At 39.4% G+C, this 17865-nt stretch overlaps 1 protein-coding gene and 1 pseudogene across 5 annotated transcripts in view; both read right to left on the bottom strand.

Annotated features, from left to right (window-relative positions):
• Positions 1 to 6617: 6617 nt before the first annotated feature.
• The window catches only part of MARK1 (microtubule affinity regulating kinase 1), a 159077-nt gene continuing 147829 nt past the window's right edge, over positions 6618 to 17865 (bottom strand). For 3 of the 5 annotated variants that reach the window (XM_008268408.3, XM_051820589.2, XM_051820592.2), the window contains exons 17-18: positions 12676 to 12720; positions 6618 to 8718 (exon numbers count right to left, since the gene is read on the bottom strand). In XM_008268408.3, the coding sequence (XP_008266630.1) occupies positions 8364 to 8718; positions 12676 to 12720 (400 nt within the window). In that variant the 3' untranslated portion in view covers positions 6618 to 8363. The remainder of the gene's footprint in view (positions 8719 to 12675; positions 12721 to 17865) is intronic. The other 2 variants (XM_051820590.2, XM_051820591.2) reach the window with 1 other exon arrangement.
• Positions 12179 to 12263, bottom strand: LOC127483654 (U2 spliceosomal RNA; annotated as a pseudogene).

Raw genomic sequence — 17865 nt, 5'->3', positions numbered from 1 at the left:
CAAAAGTCAAAAGTCAGGAACTCAACCAAGGTCTCCCATCTGGGCGGTGAGAATCCAACCACTTGAGCCATCACTGCTGCTTCCCGGGGTATTAGCAGGAAGCTGGCATCAGAAGCCAGAGCCAGGAGCCGAGTCAAGCACTCTGATGTGGGATGTATCTTTTTTTTTTATTTTTAAAAAATTTTTTAAAGATTTTTTTATTTATTTGAGAGGTAGAGTTAGAGACAGTGAGAGGGAGAGACAGAGATAAAGGTCTTCCTTCTCTTGGTTCACTCCCGAGATGGCCGCAATGGCCAGAGCTGTGCCGATTTGAAGCCAGGAGCCAGGTGCTTCTTTCTGGTCTCCCATGTGGGTGCAGGGGCCCAAGGACTTGGGCCATCTTCTACTGCTTTCCCAGGCCATAGCAGAGAGCTGGATTGGAAGAGGAGCAGCCAGGACTAGAACTGGCACCCATATGGGATGCTGGCGCCGCAGGCAGAGGATTAACCTACTGCGCCAAGGCACCGGCCCCAGGCTGTATCTTAACCTGTGTCTGAACGGCTAGGCTAGATGCTTACATCCCAGCACACCATTTTCCTTATGCATTCCATTGTTGATGGGTATTTGGGTTGATTCCACAACCTAGCTATTGTAAATAATGCTACAATGAATACGGAAGGGCAGAAATCCCTTTGCTATACTCATTTCATATTCGTTGGATATATGCACAAGAGTAGGATTGCTGGATCATACAGTAGCCCTACTTTTAATTTTTTAGGGAACCTCCACACTGTTTTCAATAGTAGTTGTGGCGGCCAGCGCCGCGGCTAACTAGGCTAATCCTCCGCCTTGCGGTGCCGGCACACCGGGTTCTAGTCCCAGTTGGGGCGCCGGATTCTGTCCCGGTTGCTCCTCTTCCAGGCCAGCTCTCTGCTGTGGCCCGGGAGTGCAGTGGAGGATGGCCCAAGTCCTTGGGCCCTGCACCCCACGGGAGACCAGGAGAAGCACCTGGCTCCTGCCATCGGATCAGCGCGGTGCGCCGGCCGCAGCGCGCTGGCCACGGCGGCCATTGGAGGGTGAACCAACGGCAAAGGAAGACCTTTCTCTGTCTCTCTCTCTCTCTCACTGTCCACTCTGCCTATCAAAAAAAAAAAAAAAAAAAAAAAAAAAAGTAGTTGTGGCTGATGCCGCGGCTCACTAGGCTAATCCTCCACCTACAGCGCCAGCATCCTGGGTTCTAGTCCCGGTCAGGGTGCCGGAATCTGTCCCAGCTGCTCCTCTTCCAGTCCAGCTCTCTGCTCTCTCTGCTATCGCCAGGGAAGGCAGTGGAGGATGACCCAAGTGCTTGGGCCCTGCACCTGCTTGGGAGACCAGGAGGAAGCACTTGGCTCCTGGCTTCGGATCAGCGCAGCACGCCAGCCGTAGCAGCCATTTGGGGGTGAATCAACAGAAGGAAGACCTTTCTCTCTCTCTCTCTAACTCTGCCTGTTAAAAAAATAGTAGTTGTACAAATCCACATTTTCATCAACAGTGTGTAAGGGGTCCCTTTTCTTCACTTTTCTTCACATCTTTGCCAATGTGTGTACTTTCATCTTTTTGATAATAGCCATTCTAACAGGTATGCTGTGTTATCTCATTGTAAACTTTCAAGTTTTAAAATTATTTTATTTGAAAGGTAGAGAAGATGGAGGGAGAGAGAGAGAGAGAGAAATGAATGTTGGTTCACTCTCCAAATTGTTATGACAGCTGGAGCTGGGCCAGAATGAAGCTAGGGGCCAGAAACTCAATTCAGATTCTCAAGTGGGTGGTAAAGACCCAACTACTTGAACGATTACCTGTTGTCCCCCAGGGCGCACATTAATAGGAAGCTGGAATTGACAGTGGAGCCAGAACTCAAACCCAGACACTCTATGAGATGTGCGTGTCCCAAAACACTAAGCCAATCTCCTTCCCAGAAATTGTGGTTTTAGTTTGAATTTTCTGAATGATCAGTGATTTTGAGTGTTTCCAAATATTTCTCAGCCATTTGTATGTTTTCTTTTGAGAAATATCTCTTTATGTAATTTGTCCATTAAAAAAATTGGATATTAACCCTTTATCAGACATATGGTTGCAAATGGATTCTTCCATCCTGCGGGCTGTCTTTTCATTGTTGTTTGCTGTGCAGCAGCTTTTTAGTTCAGTGTGATTCCAAGATTATTGCAAAAATTCCATTTTATCTCCTTTTTTGGCTCATTAGCTATTAACTCTGTAGTATGGTTTTAGTGGTTTCTTTAAGGTCGATAGTACACATCATAATCTATCTTCAATATTAAACCACAACACATATGGTAAAAACTTGCAGGGTTTTATGCATGTTGTCAAAAGTTTTTTTTTACACATTACAAATCCTACCACAGATTATTTTTGCTCTGAACACAGTTGTTATTTTCAGTGTTCCTTAATCCTTTTGCAGATGCAGGCTCCCATCTGGTATACTTTTCCCTCTGCTTGGAGAATTTCTTCTAACATTTAAAAGAAATCTTTATTTATTTAAAAGGCAGAACTACAGAGAGAGAGACAAAGAGCAACAGTAAGATATCTTCCATCCACTGGTTTACTCCACAGATAGCTGCAATGGCCAGGGTTGGGCCAAGCCAGGAGCCTGGAACTCCCTCTGGGTCTCTCACATGGGTGGCAAAGTACCTACCATCTTCTGCTTTTTCAGGCGATAAGCAGAGAGCTGGATGGGAAGTGGAGTAGCTGGGACTCAAATCAGCACCCATATGGGATGCCATTGTCCCCAGTGGCAGCTTAACTGCTGCCCCACAACTCCAGGCCCCCTTTAAAATGTTGAATGTTCTTGTGGTACAAGACTTCCGGTGATAAATTCTTCCAGGTTTTGTGTCTGAACATGTTTATTTCATCAGTGGTTTGGAAAGATATTTAACCTGGGTATAGAATCCTAGCTTGATAGTTTTATTCTTTAATACTTTCCTGGCTCCATAGTTTCTGAGAAGTCAACTGCCATCCTTATCTTTGTTCCTATTTCCTCTTGTGTAACACGTGCCCTGCCTTCCCCCAGGGGCTGAATTTTTTTTAATTACTAGTCTTAAAAGCAATTTGTAATATGAAAACATCATATGGTTTTCTCCTTTGTTGTTTGATAAGCACTTTTGGGTTTGTGGGTATATGGTTTCTAGCAAATAATGAAAAATTCTGGCCACTATATTTTCAGTTGTATTTTCTCACCTGGCTTTTCACTCTCCTGCAGGGACTCTACAGACACATACACTGTGTTGTCTGAAGTTGTCCTACAGCTCACTGACGCACTGCTCACCTTTTTAAAAAGCTGTTCTTCCTGTTTCCTCCTAGGTCTTTTCCATCGCTGCTTTCAAGCTCACTCTCTGAAATTCCAATTTTCATTTTTAGATGTCTGAATTGCTTTTTATTTAAAAAATTTATTTTTATTTTATTTGAAAGAGTTACACAGAGAGAGGAGAGCTAGAGAGAGAGAGAGACAGAGACAGAGGTGTCTTCCATCCTCTGGTTCACTCCCCAATTGGCCGCAATGGCTGGAACTGCGCTGATCCAAAGCCAGGAGCCAGGAGCTTCCTCTGGGTCTCCAATGTGGGTGCAGGAGCCCAAGCACTTGGGGCATCTTCTGCTTTCCCAGGCCATAGCAGAGAGCTGGATTGGAAGTGGAGCTCAAACCGGCGCCCATATGGGATGCTGGCACTTCAGGCCAGGGCATTAACCCACTGCACCACAGCGCCAGCCCTCTGAATTGCTTTTTATATCATTCATGGCTCCACTTAGCATACTTAGTCTTTTCTCTAACTTTGCAAACATATGTTTTTAATGTCTGCCTAGTAATTCTAGCTCCTCTGCCATTTCTGAATGTCAGTTGACTTTTTTCCCTCATCATTATGAGTTACATTTTTCTGCATATCTGTATGCAGGATAACCTTGAGTGGTTGTTATATATGGTGACTCTCACCTTGATCGGTGATGCACATTTTGTAATCCTGTCAATATCCTTGAACTTTGTTCTGGGAAACAGGTAACTTAAAAACAACCTTCTGAACATTGCTGTGGTAAGCAGCACCAAGGCAGCATTTAGTCTTGAACTACTTTGTTCTTTCTATTACTATTCTTCAGAGTACTACACCCACTGCCCTGTGAGTGACAGGTTTCTCACCAGGGCTGGCTATGGCACGCACTGCTCTTCCATGAGGATTATCCCAATACTTTCAGGTACTTCTTTCTCTGGCCTCAGGTCATTTTCTCAAGTGTGTGCTTATCTCTGCAGCTCTCCAGCACTCTGTCCTGCAGGCACTGGCTGTCTTAGCTTCCTTGGTCTCTTAGCTCTGACTTCTTAATCAGGGAGAAAGCCAGCCCTCACTTGGGTTCCCTCTCTCTTTGCCACCAAAGACTAGAAATTTCGTGAAGACAGATAGCTGGGTCATTTCACTTGTTTATACTTTTTTTTTTTTAATTTTATTTTTTGACAGGCAGAGTGGACAGTGAGAGAGAGAGGTCTTCCTTTGCCGTTAGTTTACCCTCCAATGGCCGCAGCGGCCAGCGCGCTGCGGCTGGCGCACCGCGCTGATCCCATGGCAGGAGCCAGGTACTTATCCTGGTCTCCCATGGGGTGCAGGGCCCAAGTACTTGAGCCATCCTCCACTGCACTCCTGGGCCACAGCAGAGAGCTGGCCTAGAAGAGGGGCAACTGGGACAGAATCCGGCGCCCTGACCGGGACTAGAACCCGGTGTGCCGGCGCCGCAAGGCGGAGGATTAGCCTAGTGAGCAGCGGCGCCAGCCACATTTTTTATAGTTAACAAATCCTACTGATATTCCATTGATATATCTTTTAAAATGTTTCAAATTTATCCCTTTTAGCTCTTTTCTGCCCTGAGTTGATCACCCCTATCCATGCTATTTCATACATGTTTTACTGCCAAGAACCTCTGAAAAGATCTTCCTGGCTCTATCCCTTAAGCCAGTCCATAAATTTCTATTAGAGCAGTTGTTTTTGTTTTTGCTGTGTTCTCTCCAGAACTTAGAATCTGATGTGAATTTGTACTCAACAAACTTGTTCAATTAATGAATTACTCTTCTTTAACAACCAACTTACTATGTACTTTCTTGGTTTAAAAATCTCCTCATTGTTCTCCTCTAAGCATAGAGCAAGTCAAAGTTGAGGCTGTCAACTGGTGCTTTATATAATCGATTAATTAATCTTTGTTAACCTGGCCACCTCCTAGAATCTTTGGTTCATTTCTAACATAGGCCGTACTAACTTGAAGACTTTTCTCTTACATTCCTTCCATCTGGAAGGTCTTTTCTATTTGGGCTCATAATTTTACCCATCCATAAAATGTCTTCCTCTTTTTGTGTCCACACAGAACTCAGTCTTCTACGATTTCTATAACATCTAATGACTCTCTCTTACAAACCATTATATATCTCTTAAGACATGGTGGGAAAAAAAAAAAAAAAAAAGGCCGGCGCCTCGGCTCACTAGGCTAATCCTCCACCTTGCGGCACCAGCACACCGGGTTCTAGTCCTGGTCGGGGCGCCGGATTCTGTCCCGGTTGCCCCTCTTCCAGGCCAGCTCTCTGCTGTGGCCTGGGAGTGCAGTGGAGGATGGCCCAAGTGCTTGGGCCCTGCACTCCATGGGAGACCAGGATAAGTACCTGGCTCCTGCCTTTGGATCAGTGCAGTGTGCTGGCTGCAGCGCGACGGCCGCGGCGGCCATTGGAGGGTGAACCAATGGCAAAGGAAGACCTTTCTCTCTGTCTCTCTCGCTGTCCACTCTGTCAAAAAAAAAAAAAAAAAAAAAAAAAAAAAAAAAAAGACATGGTGGGAACCTCAATGGACGTTTCTAAAAATGAAGGCAGAGATCATCTTGATTAATCTACATAGTCTGATACAATCACTCATTTAAAGTAAACTGGTGCTTCGCCTGTCAAATGTTATTTTGCTCACCCATGCTGTTAAATTGTACTGCTGATGGAAATGGCCTCATAAGAAAGCCACTTGGGCTCTAAATCAGATTCTATTTTAGAGAGGATTACTGAGGATTACTGGGAATGTTCTAGAGTTTATTCACATTTGAGTATTTATCAAATAAAATACTGTGCATCAGTTTCTATAAAAAATGAATTTAATATATGTGATTTCATATCAAGTAATATTCAACAGAAGTCAAGGAAATCCTGCTATCACGTGAGGAGTGAACATAAACTGATATTTACTTATGCAAACATTTTGTAAAGTTCCTCTGAATCTTCAGAAAAAATTTATGATGTCATGAACACATAAAGCCTAGCAAGAATATACAGTTTTACCTTTAATTTGTAAAAAATACTGAAAGGAAGGGTCCTTTCCACAAGCACAGAAGAGTTGGCCAGAGTAAAAAATGTAAAAAAAAAATCAATTTCCACCTTGGAAGAGGCGTGAAGTTTATTTTTTTAAAAAGTATTTCAATGACAGGAATTCCTATAAAAAGATGAAAATTTCTTGGCATAATGACATTCTGAAAACCTACATAGCTTCCGCCCCTTGCCATCTAAATTTGGAACACATAAAATACCCCCCCCCAAAGAGAACCCTCTCATATTTGTACTTGAAAACAGTTAATTCACATTCTGATAAAGAGCAAAGACAAGTGCTTTATTATGAGAACTGTTCAAGTAAACTTTCAGTGTGCACCAGTGAAAGTGAAGAAAGATTTGCATCAATTTGTTTTTTGAATGAACACTCAGTTAAAAAGGGGCTACACAGGTTTCTTTTTTTTTCTTCTCCAAACACCACCCTTTGCTAAGGCAAAAATACATTTCATTTTAGAACAGAACTGTTACAGAAGAAAGCTACGTCACAGTACAGTACAGAATATAAAAGTCATCCTGGCCTGGAAGCCACCGTGGAGTGGCACATCCCCTACAGCAGAACTGTCTAATGCAGGCTAGAATGACAGGCTTATCACAGCTTTACTTCTCTTTAAACTGAGAAACTTTGGAGTACACCTTCTATTTCTCAGGAGTGTGCAGATGGGGCCCATATGTTGGTATTACAGTAATTACAACATTTAAATAACATTGCACAGTCAACCTCCAAGGCTAATTCAGTATAAAATAACAAGTATTAAAATGTACCTTTACTAGTGGTTTTACATTGTATATATCACTAGTTATGAAAGAAAAGTAGGCAAATGCCCAATTACAAAGCTGCACATTATAGGTGTAACAATGTAGAATAAATACAGGAAATCTGGCAACATATTTAAAACACATGAGTTACATGGGAACAAAACTGAACAACCCTGTAAGCATAAATCAATAATATACTGTTATAAATAGTATGTTTTGCCCACACGTCTCTTAGGTACTTACAGATATGACAGTGGTGGGGGGTGGATGAAGAGCGTGGTGGAGAGAGAGGCAAATGTTCCCAATGCCAGTTAATTCCTGAGGTGGCATTATTTCTTAACTGACGCATTGACCAACACTGAGAAGATGAGTTTGTGCTATGAAACAGTCCCAATAGTCGGATGTTTCTGCAGTTACACTGTGGTCTTCTAAAGGCAGCAGACCTACATGACAGTTTCTGGTATAACAGCCAGATGGAGTACGGATTCTTTTTCATTTTGTTGCTACAATTAGCAGTGGGTCAGAAAACACTTCAAGGTTCAAAATAAACTGGGTGTAGATTTAACATTTTCCCTAGTACTTCTTAGCTCATGGCAAAGCTAGTATTTATTTTCATGTACTTAAAAATTCTAAGTGCCAACACTGTAAACATTTTGTATCTTCTCAACTTAACCTTGTCTGACAACAAGGACAAGCGCAAAGATAAGCAGAAATATAATCAAGCTGATCTAGTTATCAGCTTCTGGTTTAAAATTAAATATGATTTAAAAATAATGTCCAAAACTCCATGCTATAATTGGAAAGACAAATTTTGTGCACTTTAAATTTTGGACACAATTTTCAAAACTGTATGATGGAAGTAAGAATTTTAAAAATCCACTAGAATGTCAATAACAGGGAATAACATTTCAACTTAAAGCATCAAGGGTACATGTATGTGCAGAAATCTAGACAACTATACAAGTTTTTAAGCAATGTTTTATTATACAACTCTATGAACAGAAAATGAACAGAAATACACAGTATACTTACCTGTACATGTGAACCTACTTTTTACGCTACAGATATTCATTGTAGTTCATACGGACTTTAATTTTGCAGTTCATAACTATGTATAACCTTATTGCATTAAGGGCAAATTCTACATAGGGAGATTCACAGGCGGACCACATTAGGCATTACCAGTACATTCAAAAACTGTACCTCCTATACGGATGTGTCTTCCCTGATCCTGTAAATGTGGATTTCGTTACAGCTTAAGCTCATTTGCTATTTTGGACGCAATGTTCTTAAAGGCAATAGATGTTCCAGATATTCGCTTGAAGCGGACCCCATTAAGTGACAGCCGTGGCAACTTGCAGACTTCCATCTCCCACTGCACAAGGCTGTCTTGTCTAGCATCTCCATGGACACAGAAAAGCAAAAACCTCTCTTTCTGTTCATAATCACAGTTATTTGCATCTAATACTTTCCGGATTTCTCTCATCATGTCATTAGGGTCCATGGAGCTAGTGGTCTTCATACTCCATGTGAACCGCAAAGAACGCGGCTTGGAATCTTTACCCTCTTCCTTGTCTCTTTCTTTTGGTTCCCCTGACGTACTTCTGGAAGAAGAAGGTGAAAGGAGAGAATGAAAACAAAAATTGCATTCAGCAAAGAAACCAAAACAACATAAAATCTAAGTGGTCATAACTGAGTGCCCACTAAAAAGTACCCAATTAGCAAACTACCCTCAGACAGAGTCAGAGTTTTATGTTAGCTTGCTGCTGTAAAAACCCTAAGATGCCATCTTTTTGACTTTTATTATCTTCAATCTAAAACAGTCTATTTACTTAAAACAAGTTTGTAGTTGAATGTGAAGCACTAAATAGTTTTTCCAGTTCCTTTCACATTTCTCTGTTCAAGTTTATAAAAACATAGTCTCCATTTTCTTCATATAGATACGTACACATACAAACTACCATCACCAACATTCTGCTTGTAAATACACATTTGAAATATAAAGAAAAATATTCTTTTCTCTGCCCTATTTTGGTAGGAGGAATCTAATGACTGGAAAGGCCAGGAGAATGAGTTTTACCTGCTCATGTTGAGAATGGATGCTGTACTGCAATTGTGTAGAGGTTTCAAATCATACTAGACTTTTCCATATCTTCCAATGGTTTCCCCAGTTTACTAAAGACATCTCTAAACAGCCTACAAGGCCCCATGTGACCTACACTCCAACTCCTACCCCCTCATCATGTATTATTTTCTTCCTTGCTCACTGTTAGTGGGACACATTGGCCTATACAATTCTCATTGGACACTCTTGGTATGGTCATGCCTCCAGGCTTTTGCACAGGTGGTTTCCTTTGCCAGGAATACTTTCCCCTCAGATGGCAGTATGGCTGGCTTTCTTACTTTTTTCAAATCTCTGCTCATTTTTCCCAAGAGGCCTTCCCTGACCACCCTACTCCTACCCTAGCATTGTCAACCCTTTTTACCCTGCTCTAATTTTTCTCTGTGGCACTTCTTATAGTCTAATAGATTAGCTAACACATTTATTAGGATTATTATTTATTATCTGAATTTATTACTAGATTGCAAGTGCTAGGAAGCCAAGGAGTTTTGTCTATTTTATTCACTGATACATTGCAAGCGGACAATTAACAGACATTTGTTAAAGGAATCAACTGAATAAACTTTGATTATGTAAGTAACCAACCCACCCATAATATAGAGCCAGAAAACCTACTTAAAATGATCACAGAAAATTTCAATTAATAGATTATTCATGACAGAGAATACCCCATAATTAAATTATAAAGCAATCATCTAAATAGTTAGATATTGCAATTTTAATTTATTAACCTATTTCATTTATCTGAGTTTAAAGAAGTAATTATATTAGCGTACTTCAGAAAGCTCACAGAAAAATGGAATTAAAAGATAAGTTTGTTTTGGTGCAAAAAAATTGAAGTCCATGCATAGTTTTTCCATGATCTAAATTTTCCATGCACTTTTTGAAGGCTCTTCACATGCATGGATTTCATTCTGAACCAAAATAAGCCTATCTTTTAATCCCATTTACCACAAACTTTTTGCAGTACTCTCACATACTTATATCAAAACACATATGAATTTTCTGTTAATACTACACTATGATGTATTTGTGTACACAGTTACATACATGAACTACAATTTATGAAGTTCATCCCCCTCATTCCTAGGTATCTGAGCCTACAAAGCTCTGCAAACTATGCACACCCGAGAAACTAAAGGAAGAGTTAGAAAAAAGAAATTTTCAAAAACTGTTAAATAGGTAAGAAAAGCATTTATTTCACTGCTTTCTCTATTTTCCTCTTTTTGCTCACTGCATCTAAGCCATTGGATCACAGGCCTCTTTGGGTCTGCAGACAAACTGAGTCATTTATCAGATGTGTAGCCCTCAGGACAGAATCGGCATGCTAGAGCTGGAAGGGACCTGAGAGATCACTTGATCAAGCATTTATTTTAAGAACAGAGCTGATGGCTAGGAAATTTAGTTTTATAAGGTCACAGAGATAATGAGTTGAAAAGTGCACACTAGAAATCAGAGGTCTTATTCCAAAGCCTAGTTTTCATTCTATTTCACCTTAGGATAGGAGACAGATATAAGATGTTTATGTACAGGTATCTCATAGGCATCACCACCTGATAAAGTTAATGCTGATACTAATAGAGTAACAGCTAACATTTATTGAGTACTTTAGTAGGTGTAGGAACCACTCAAAGTGCCTACCACACATTATTTACTCATTTACTCCTGGCAACAATCCTACAAAGCGATTTGGATGCAGAAACGCAGGCACAAAGAACTGAAGTTGCTTTTTCAAAGTCACAGTGAGGAAGGTGGCAGAACACAGCTCAAACTCATGCTCTATCTAGTTTGAGACCTGTGCGTCTAACCACTGTACCATAATGTCGCTCTGAAATGACAGAAACACATTAGAACTGATTTGGTCCCACCAATATTCCTTGCTATTTCTTCATTTGTAAAATAGATATTTTCTACTTGGTTGTTGTAAGGATTAGATCAACAGCAAGTACCTTGCATAGTAGGTGTTCAATAAGTCTGCTCAAATGCACAAAAGAAAACCAAACCCAATTGCAACCAAACAAAAGGAATTGTGAAATGTGCTTTGTAAACATTTATAAAATATCAGTTATTAAATCCTTATAGTATTAATAAATGTATGCAGTTATAAAAAGGATAAAGATGCACACAGAATAACTGCAATGTTGGTGGCCACTTGTAGCACTACATGATATTACGTATCTTAGAGGGAAATTTAGTGGAACATAGGATGAGAAGCAAGGGGGGCTCAAAAATGAAGACTAAGTAAGGAAAGGGCTAAAGGCCGAAGTCTTCTGTGTTTATCTAATAGATAGAAGAAAGTGCAAATCATTTGTTTACTTCCCTCTGACCTCCTACCTTGGTGAGCCAGGTACCTAACTCTACAAAGAAACATTTTAACTACTCTGAGTAAACATATAGTATAGTTTATAACTATATATAAACTATGTATAGCTTGTAAAAATTAATAGTTTGTAAACAAAAATATAGTATAGTTCATAAAAACATAGCGTAACTTGTAGAAATAATCATCTATGCATAATAAAGTTTTTCCAAAGTTCATTCTGTTTTATATTACAAATAATTTTAAAAGTAGAAATTAGAGTAGAGTCTGTGTGGAACAAGTTAATGTGGAACGTGATGGTTCTGAGATTTAGACTGTATCCTTCAGTGCTTGTGTACACTCAAAATAATTTAATGCCTTAATTTCTTAACTTTCCCTTTAAAGAGCAGCTAGGTCCATAATGCAGTCCTTGGACCAGCAGCCTAAGCAGCACCTGGGAACTTGTTGAGGCAGCCCCACCCCTCCTGCTCTGTTCAATTAGAATCCCTGGCACGAGGGCCAGCACCGTCTTCACCAGTTCCTCCATGTGTTCTGTTTCAGCTCCGGTTTAAGACCCACAGCTGAATTAATATTCAACTAGTATTGAATGTAAAACACATACACACATAAATCGCGGTAGGACAGAGGTTTTAAATGTGGTCTAACACTGAATACTCACCTAAAACACATTACTACACTTGATCTTAGCCAAAAGGCCGAGAAGCGATTAAAACACATTACTAACATCAAATATTCCTGCTATGTCATTTCCTCCATTCTGTGTCATTTGTGCTATGTGACACAGACTAATTTTAGTTACATCACTTTAGTGAGAAAAAGATCAATGCACTTTAATCCATTAATTATTCTGCTATGACATTTTATAGAACAGAAAAGTTATTTCTTTACCATGTATACAAATCAAAATAATGTTTGGAAAACACAAACTTCAAGTTGATTAACTTAAATTGAATTAAATGCTAGGCAACATTAGAAAAGCCCACCCCAAGAAAAAATTTAAAATATACATACTATCTATTTATTAGTTCTATTCATGATTATTAAGTGCTGTAAGTATTTCGAAAAGCATGTTTCCATACACAGGGGCCTAGCAGCGAAGTGTCACTAGTGGCTCCTCACCTTGAGGTGTCGGTTCTGCCACTGGCTTCGCCTTCACTTGGATCCCTCAAAACAAAGTGAAGGTTGAGATTTAATGATAAAGATGAAAATATATCAAGAAAACCTACGTCTAAAATGATTTTAAAATTAACTTGTTGAGCAAACTTCTACCACGACAGTTTTCTATTACTAGGTGGCCTACTACTGTTGCTTAGGTTTCATCACCACACATAACTGACATTTATTGAGCGTCTACTGGGTATGAAGAGAAGATATCAGGTGAACGTTTAAGATTTTTTCTTAACAGGATCTTCCAATTCCCAGCCATGACTTTAAAGCCATAATTTACCTTTTGGTTTAGTTTAGTTCAATCTAAAGTAAAAACTGTTTAATAACTATAAACAGCAAGGTTCAACTTCATAATTATTACATAGAATTCTAGTAGTCGCTCAATTTAGAAAATATATAAATTAACCTTGTAGTTTGAAATACAGCTCAACACATTTGTACTTCAAAATTAAGTACCAATTTTTAAAGAAGCAATTAACTTATTTCAAAAGTTATGTTAACAATTCATGCACATGATAAAATATCAGAGCAAATCAACAGCCTATTGAAGTTGGTGAGTCTAAAATAGATTCAGTCTTATATAAAAACACTGATCTTACCTGGACATCCACCTGTAAAATAAAACCAGGAAACACTACTAATTGTGATTGTGTTTAATGTAATTAATATTTTTGAAGTCTACCAACATTTTAACCACTTTGTGATTTTCAAAGGTAATTAAATATCTTCATAAGAATATCAAGTTACAAATCAGTGAAGATATATTCAGAGAAAGCTTGTGATAGAGAACAAAATACTATTGAATAGTTAGGGGAAATCACCAACTTGAACATTTAAGTTAGTGCTATCTTAATGTTTTAAACATTCCAAGACATTTATATTATTTTTATATAAAAGGAATGCAACTGGAATAAAATCTGTGCCACTCTCCCATACCCCAAATTAATAAAACACATCTGCACACCAAGTTTTAAAACTTTAAATTGTTATTAAAAATATGAGTGCCTCATCCCTCTCAGGGTCATTAACCATCAGGGACAAACATATATTTTAAGAAGTCTTATTTCATTTTTATTTGAAAGGCGCAGAGAGAGAGACAGAGAAAGAGGGAGAGAGAGAAAGAGAGACAGACAGACACAGAGAATGAGATCTTCCAAATGCTGGTTTACTTCCTAAATGCCTACAACAGATGGAGCTGTGTCAGGCTGAAGTCAGGAGCCAAGATCACAATCTAGGTCCCATGAGGAGAGACCCAACACTTGAGCCACTGCTTCCAGGAGTACAGATAAGCAGGAAGCTGGAAATGAAGTAGAGCCAGGACTCAAAGCCAGGCACTCTGATATGGGATGAAAACATCCTAAGCAGCACCTTAACAGCTGGGTCAAACACTTACCATTGCACAAACATATTTTGTAAAAAACATTTTTCTATCTGAATTATAAAATATAATAAAATATATTCTCATATCCAATGGGGTTTCTTAAATTTCTATTTTTAATAACTAGCATTTTCATTGAGAAAATAAAAATTCAATGCCATCCATACAAACTTATGTTTGTTATAGTCCACTGAAATAAATAAAAGATTTTTGAGCAGGTTCTGAGTGAAATGGCCATTTTCAGTTACATGTGGACATACTGAGAAACCATGCAAAAGGGCAGTCCACCAAATCTGGCAAGAAAAATAGTAATGCTCTTGCTCCTGCAGCTTACATAAAATTCCTTTGATGGGAAGAGATGTCTCACTGTAACAAAATCTGTCTGATTTCATTGTGCCCTATAACTCACTGTAAGCAGATACCTATTCCATTATTGTGGAACTTAAGCATTAGACGCTTATGCAATGTTCCTTAGATCTACTTTCTCTGCTATAATGAGTTGGAATAGCAACTGACCCATACCCTGTTCCTGTCTACCAGGATGCCAGTGGGAACAATGGCAAAATTTCTGTTTCTTGGCAATTGTACAGCTCAGTACGTCTACTTTAAGAAGCTGTGGTGGGAGGCAGATGGGGACATGGAAGGTACAGGTGGCTGTACCAGCACATGCAGCGTAGCCTGGTTCTCTCACACTTAAAACTTAAGAAATGCATATGTTACATACAGTTATATCTACTTGGCTGAGCCTAGATACAGGTTATTCCTCCTTTGTAAATGAGCTATAAATAAAAATAATAAGGCAGGGTGCAGAAGAAGTGAGGCATACAGATACCCAGGGCAGAGGACTGTAGGCAGAAAGAAGAGTGAGTGCATCTCCTGGGCCAGGTGTGCTTCGTGTGCTTGGTGTGCTTGAGGCCAGCCAGGTGCATGTGTGGCAGTTGAGATTCGGGGAACAGGTAGAAATGGGTGGCCAGACTACATAAGGCCTGACAGGCCATGGGGCGAGTTTTGACTTAGGTAAAGGAGTGCCACAGTCAGATTCACTTTGCTGAAAACTGAATACTAGAACAAGGGTAGAAGCTTGGAGATTTATTAGGAGGTCAAGGTCAAAGACTAATTCACATAATGATGGCAATGGTAGGAGGGACAGAAACAGCTACATTCCAGAAATACTGTGAAACTGGAGCCAACAACTTGCTAATGAATTTGATATGAGAAAAAGGGGCACCAAGGATAACTCCAAGGCTCACGGTCTGAGCAGGATGGCATTTGTTTCCGAAACTGGTGAACAATGAGGGGGGGAAAGGATTGGGAGTTGAGTTTCAGACATGGTCTGTTTGGGTGTATTAGCCATCCAACTGAGAGGCTGAGTAGGGAAGTGAGTATATTGGTCTGTAGTTCAGAAGGGACTAAAGATACACATTTGGGAGCTGTAAATGTACGATGGAATTTAATGTCATGAGCCTCAATGAGGTCACCAAGAGAGCAAGAAAAACCAGAGAAGAGAATGTGTTCAAACACTGAGCCGTGGGGCACCCCGACATTCAGAGGTTGGCGGGGGGAGATGTAGGAGAACAAGGAAAGAACCAGCAAAGGAGCCACAGGAGGAATAGCTAGTTTGTGACATATAAGAAAAACTAGAGCCAAGTGACTGTGTGGACTACTGCAAGAGAAGTTGCTTTCAGGAAAGCAGGAGCCCTATCAGTGTCATGTGCTGCTGTATCAACAGCATTGGCAAAAAGTACTTGTTAAATGATTATATGGCAATCCCTTATCAGAAATTCCCAACAGACCATCTCAAAGCCATTTCTGACTCTGACATTCTGTCTTGACTTGTTAAAAATTATTTTATGTATTTATTTGAGAGGTAGACAAAGAATAAGAGAGTGAAAATGAGTGAGTGAGAGAGAGCGAGTGAGAGACAGAGCGCACTTCTATCCTTTGGTTCATTCCCTAGATTCCTGTAACACCTGGGGCTGGTCCTGAGCAGGAGCTAGGAGCCAAGAACTCATTCCAGGTTTCCCACATGGGACACAGGAACCAATTACTGAAGCCATCACTGCAACCTTCCAGAGTCTGCAATGGTGGCAAGCTGGACCAAGGCACTCCAATGTACAATGAGGGGATCTTAACTGCTAGACTAAACTACTATCACCTGTCTCTTGACTTCTTATTCAGAATACTCTTGAATACATTTCCTCTAGAATCTTAGAATCTAAATTTTTACTGCAAGGTTAACAGTTTAATGCATAACTAGTAATTTTGCATTAAACTCAAAACCTACCTTTCTTTACCTAAAAATGTGTCCTGGCTTGACTACAAGAACATACTGGCTTTTAAAAATGGCCTTGAATAGTCAGCCACATTCTAAAAGCAGAAATTGCTGATGACCTGACCCTGTTGATGGTCAGCTAACATTACCATCCAACTTTTATGCCATCAATGCTGGTGAGTTCCTAAGACTTTTTCTATCAGCGGTGCCACAAGCTAACTGTCCACACGGTATAAGACCATTGGCTGACACAGTCAGGAACTGATGCAGCCTTTGAGGATTTAAGGTTTACAAATTTAGCTGTGTGATCCTGAGCAAACTGAGTCAATAAATAACTCTATGACAAGGCAAGAAACTAAAGCTGTGGCTCTTGTTTTCTCTATCTACTTATCACAGTCCTTGAACACTAATAACACTGAAAATTAAGTGTTTTGAATTACTATTCCCTAAAATGAGTATAATCATTTCTTACTCATCATTTAAGGCTCAGCTCAAATGACTATTGTACAGAGCCTTAACTTCCTCCCTAGGCAGAAACAATTGTGCCTTCCTCTGGACTCTTAGCATGTTGCCCATACTTAATTTTTAGCCCATGTTCTGCTTTCTGTCAGGGCCAGCTGTTTACACACCTGCTTCCTCCAAGACTGTAGCAATCCTGAGGGCACAGATGCCATCTTGTTCATCTTTTATCCTGTTCTGTACCCAGAACACTCCTTTGTTTGTAACAGGGCTTAAATTACAGCATTCAGTGGACATGGTAATAGGCCAAATTTACATCAGCCTGCATTGTGTTCAGCAACTTGTATAATAAATGTGCATTATACATGTATATATTATTTAATAGAAGTTTATTACACATGTATTCATTTTGTGTTACTAGTTTTAATGTTAAGATAATCTATGTGATTCCAGTATGTAGACTTTTCATACAATAATGAATTAAGGTAAATTACATTTATTATTTGTGAACAACTTAAAAGGATTTTAAGATAATATGTTACTCGAAGGCCACATGTAAAATAATATTTAATTCCTTTCTCTAAATCAAGGTTTTTAAATGACAATTTGGTATCCCTTATCTGAAATGCTTGGGACAAAAAGTGTTTCTGATTTTTTTAGAGTCTCAAATGCTTTAAAATCTGAATTTTTGAATACTGTGTTGGTACTCAAAAATTTTCAGATTTCAGAGGATTCTGGACTTTGGATTTTTGGATTAGGCATGCTCAACCTGTATAGATAAATGTTCTGTTAAAACATACTTTTGATGTCAAGTTTTTATTCCTTCCATTCTATTTTATAGAATTTTAAAATTTTCAGTAGCATTTTTTTCTCTCTCTTAAGTGAAAGGATTTTATATCTTCCTAGATTTTGTATAAAAGCAGAGCTCTAGTGAAATGTCACAGAATTATTTTAGAAAATTACTTAAAAGATTCAAAAATACAAATTCAAGTTTCCTGTATAATTCTTAGAAGAAACAAAACACATTTTTGTA

Source organism: Oryctolagus cuniculus, chromosome 13, assembly GCF_964237555.1.
Source record: "Oryctolagus cuniculus chromosome 13, mOryCun1.1, whole genome shotgun sequence".
In the NCBI taxonomy this organism is placed as follows: Eukaryota; Metazoa; Chordata; class Mammalia; order Lagomorpha; family Leporidae; genus Oryctolagus; species Oryctolagus cuniculus.
The sequence above is the reverse complement of the archived record's forward strand: the minus strand, read 5'-3'. Positions and strand labels throughout refer to the sequence as shown.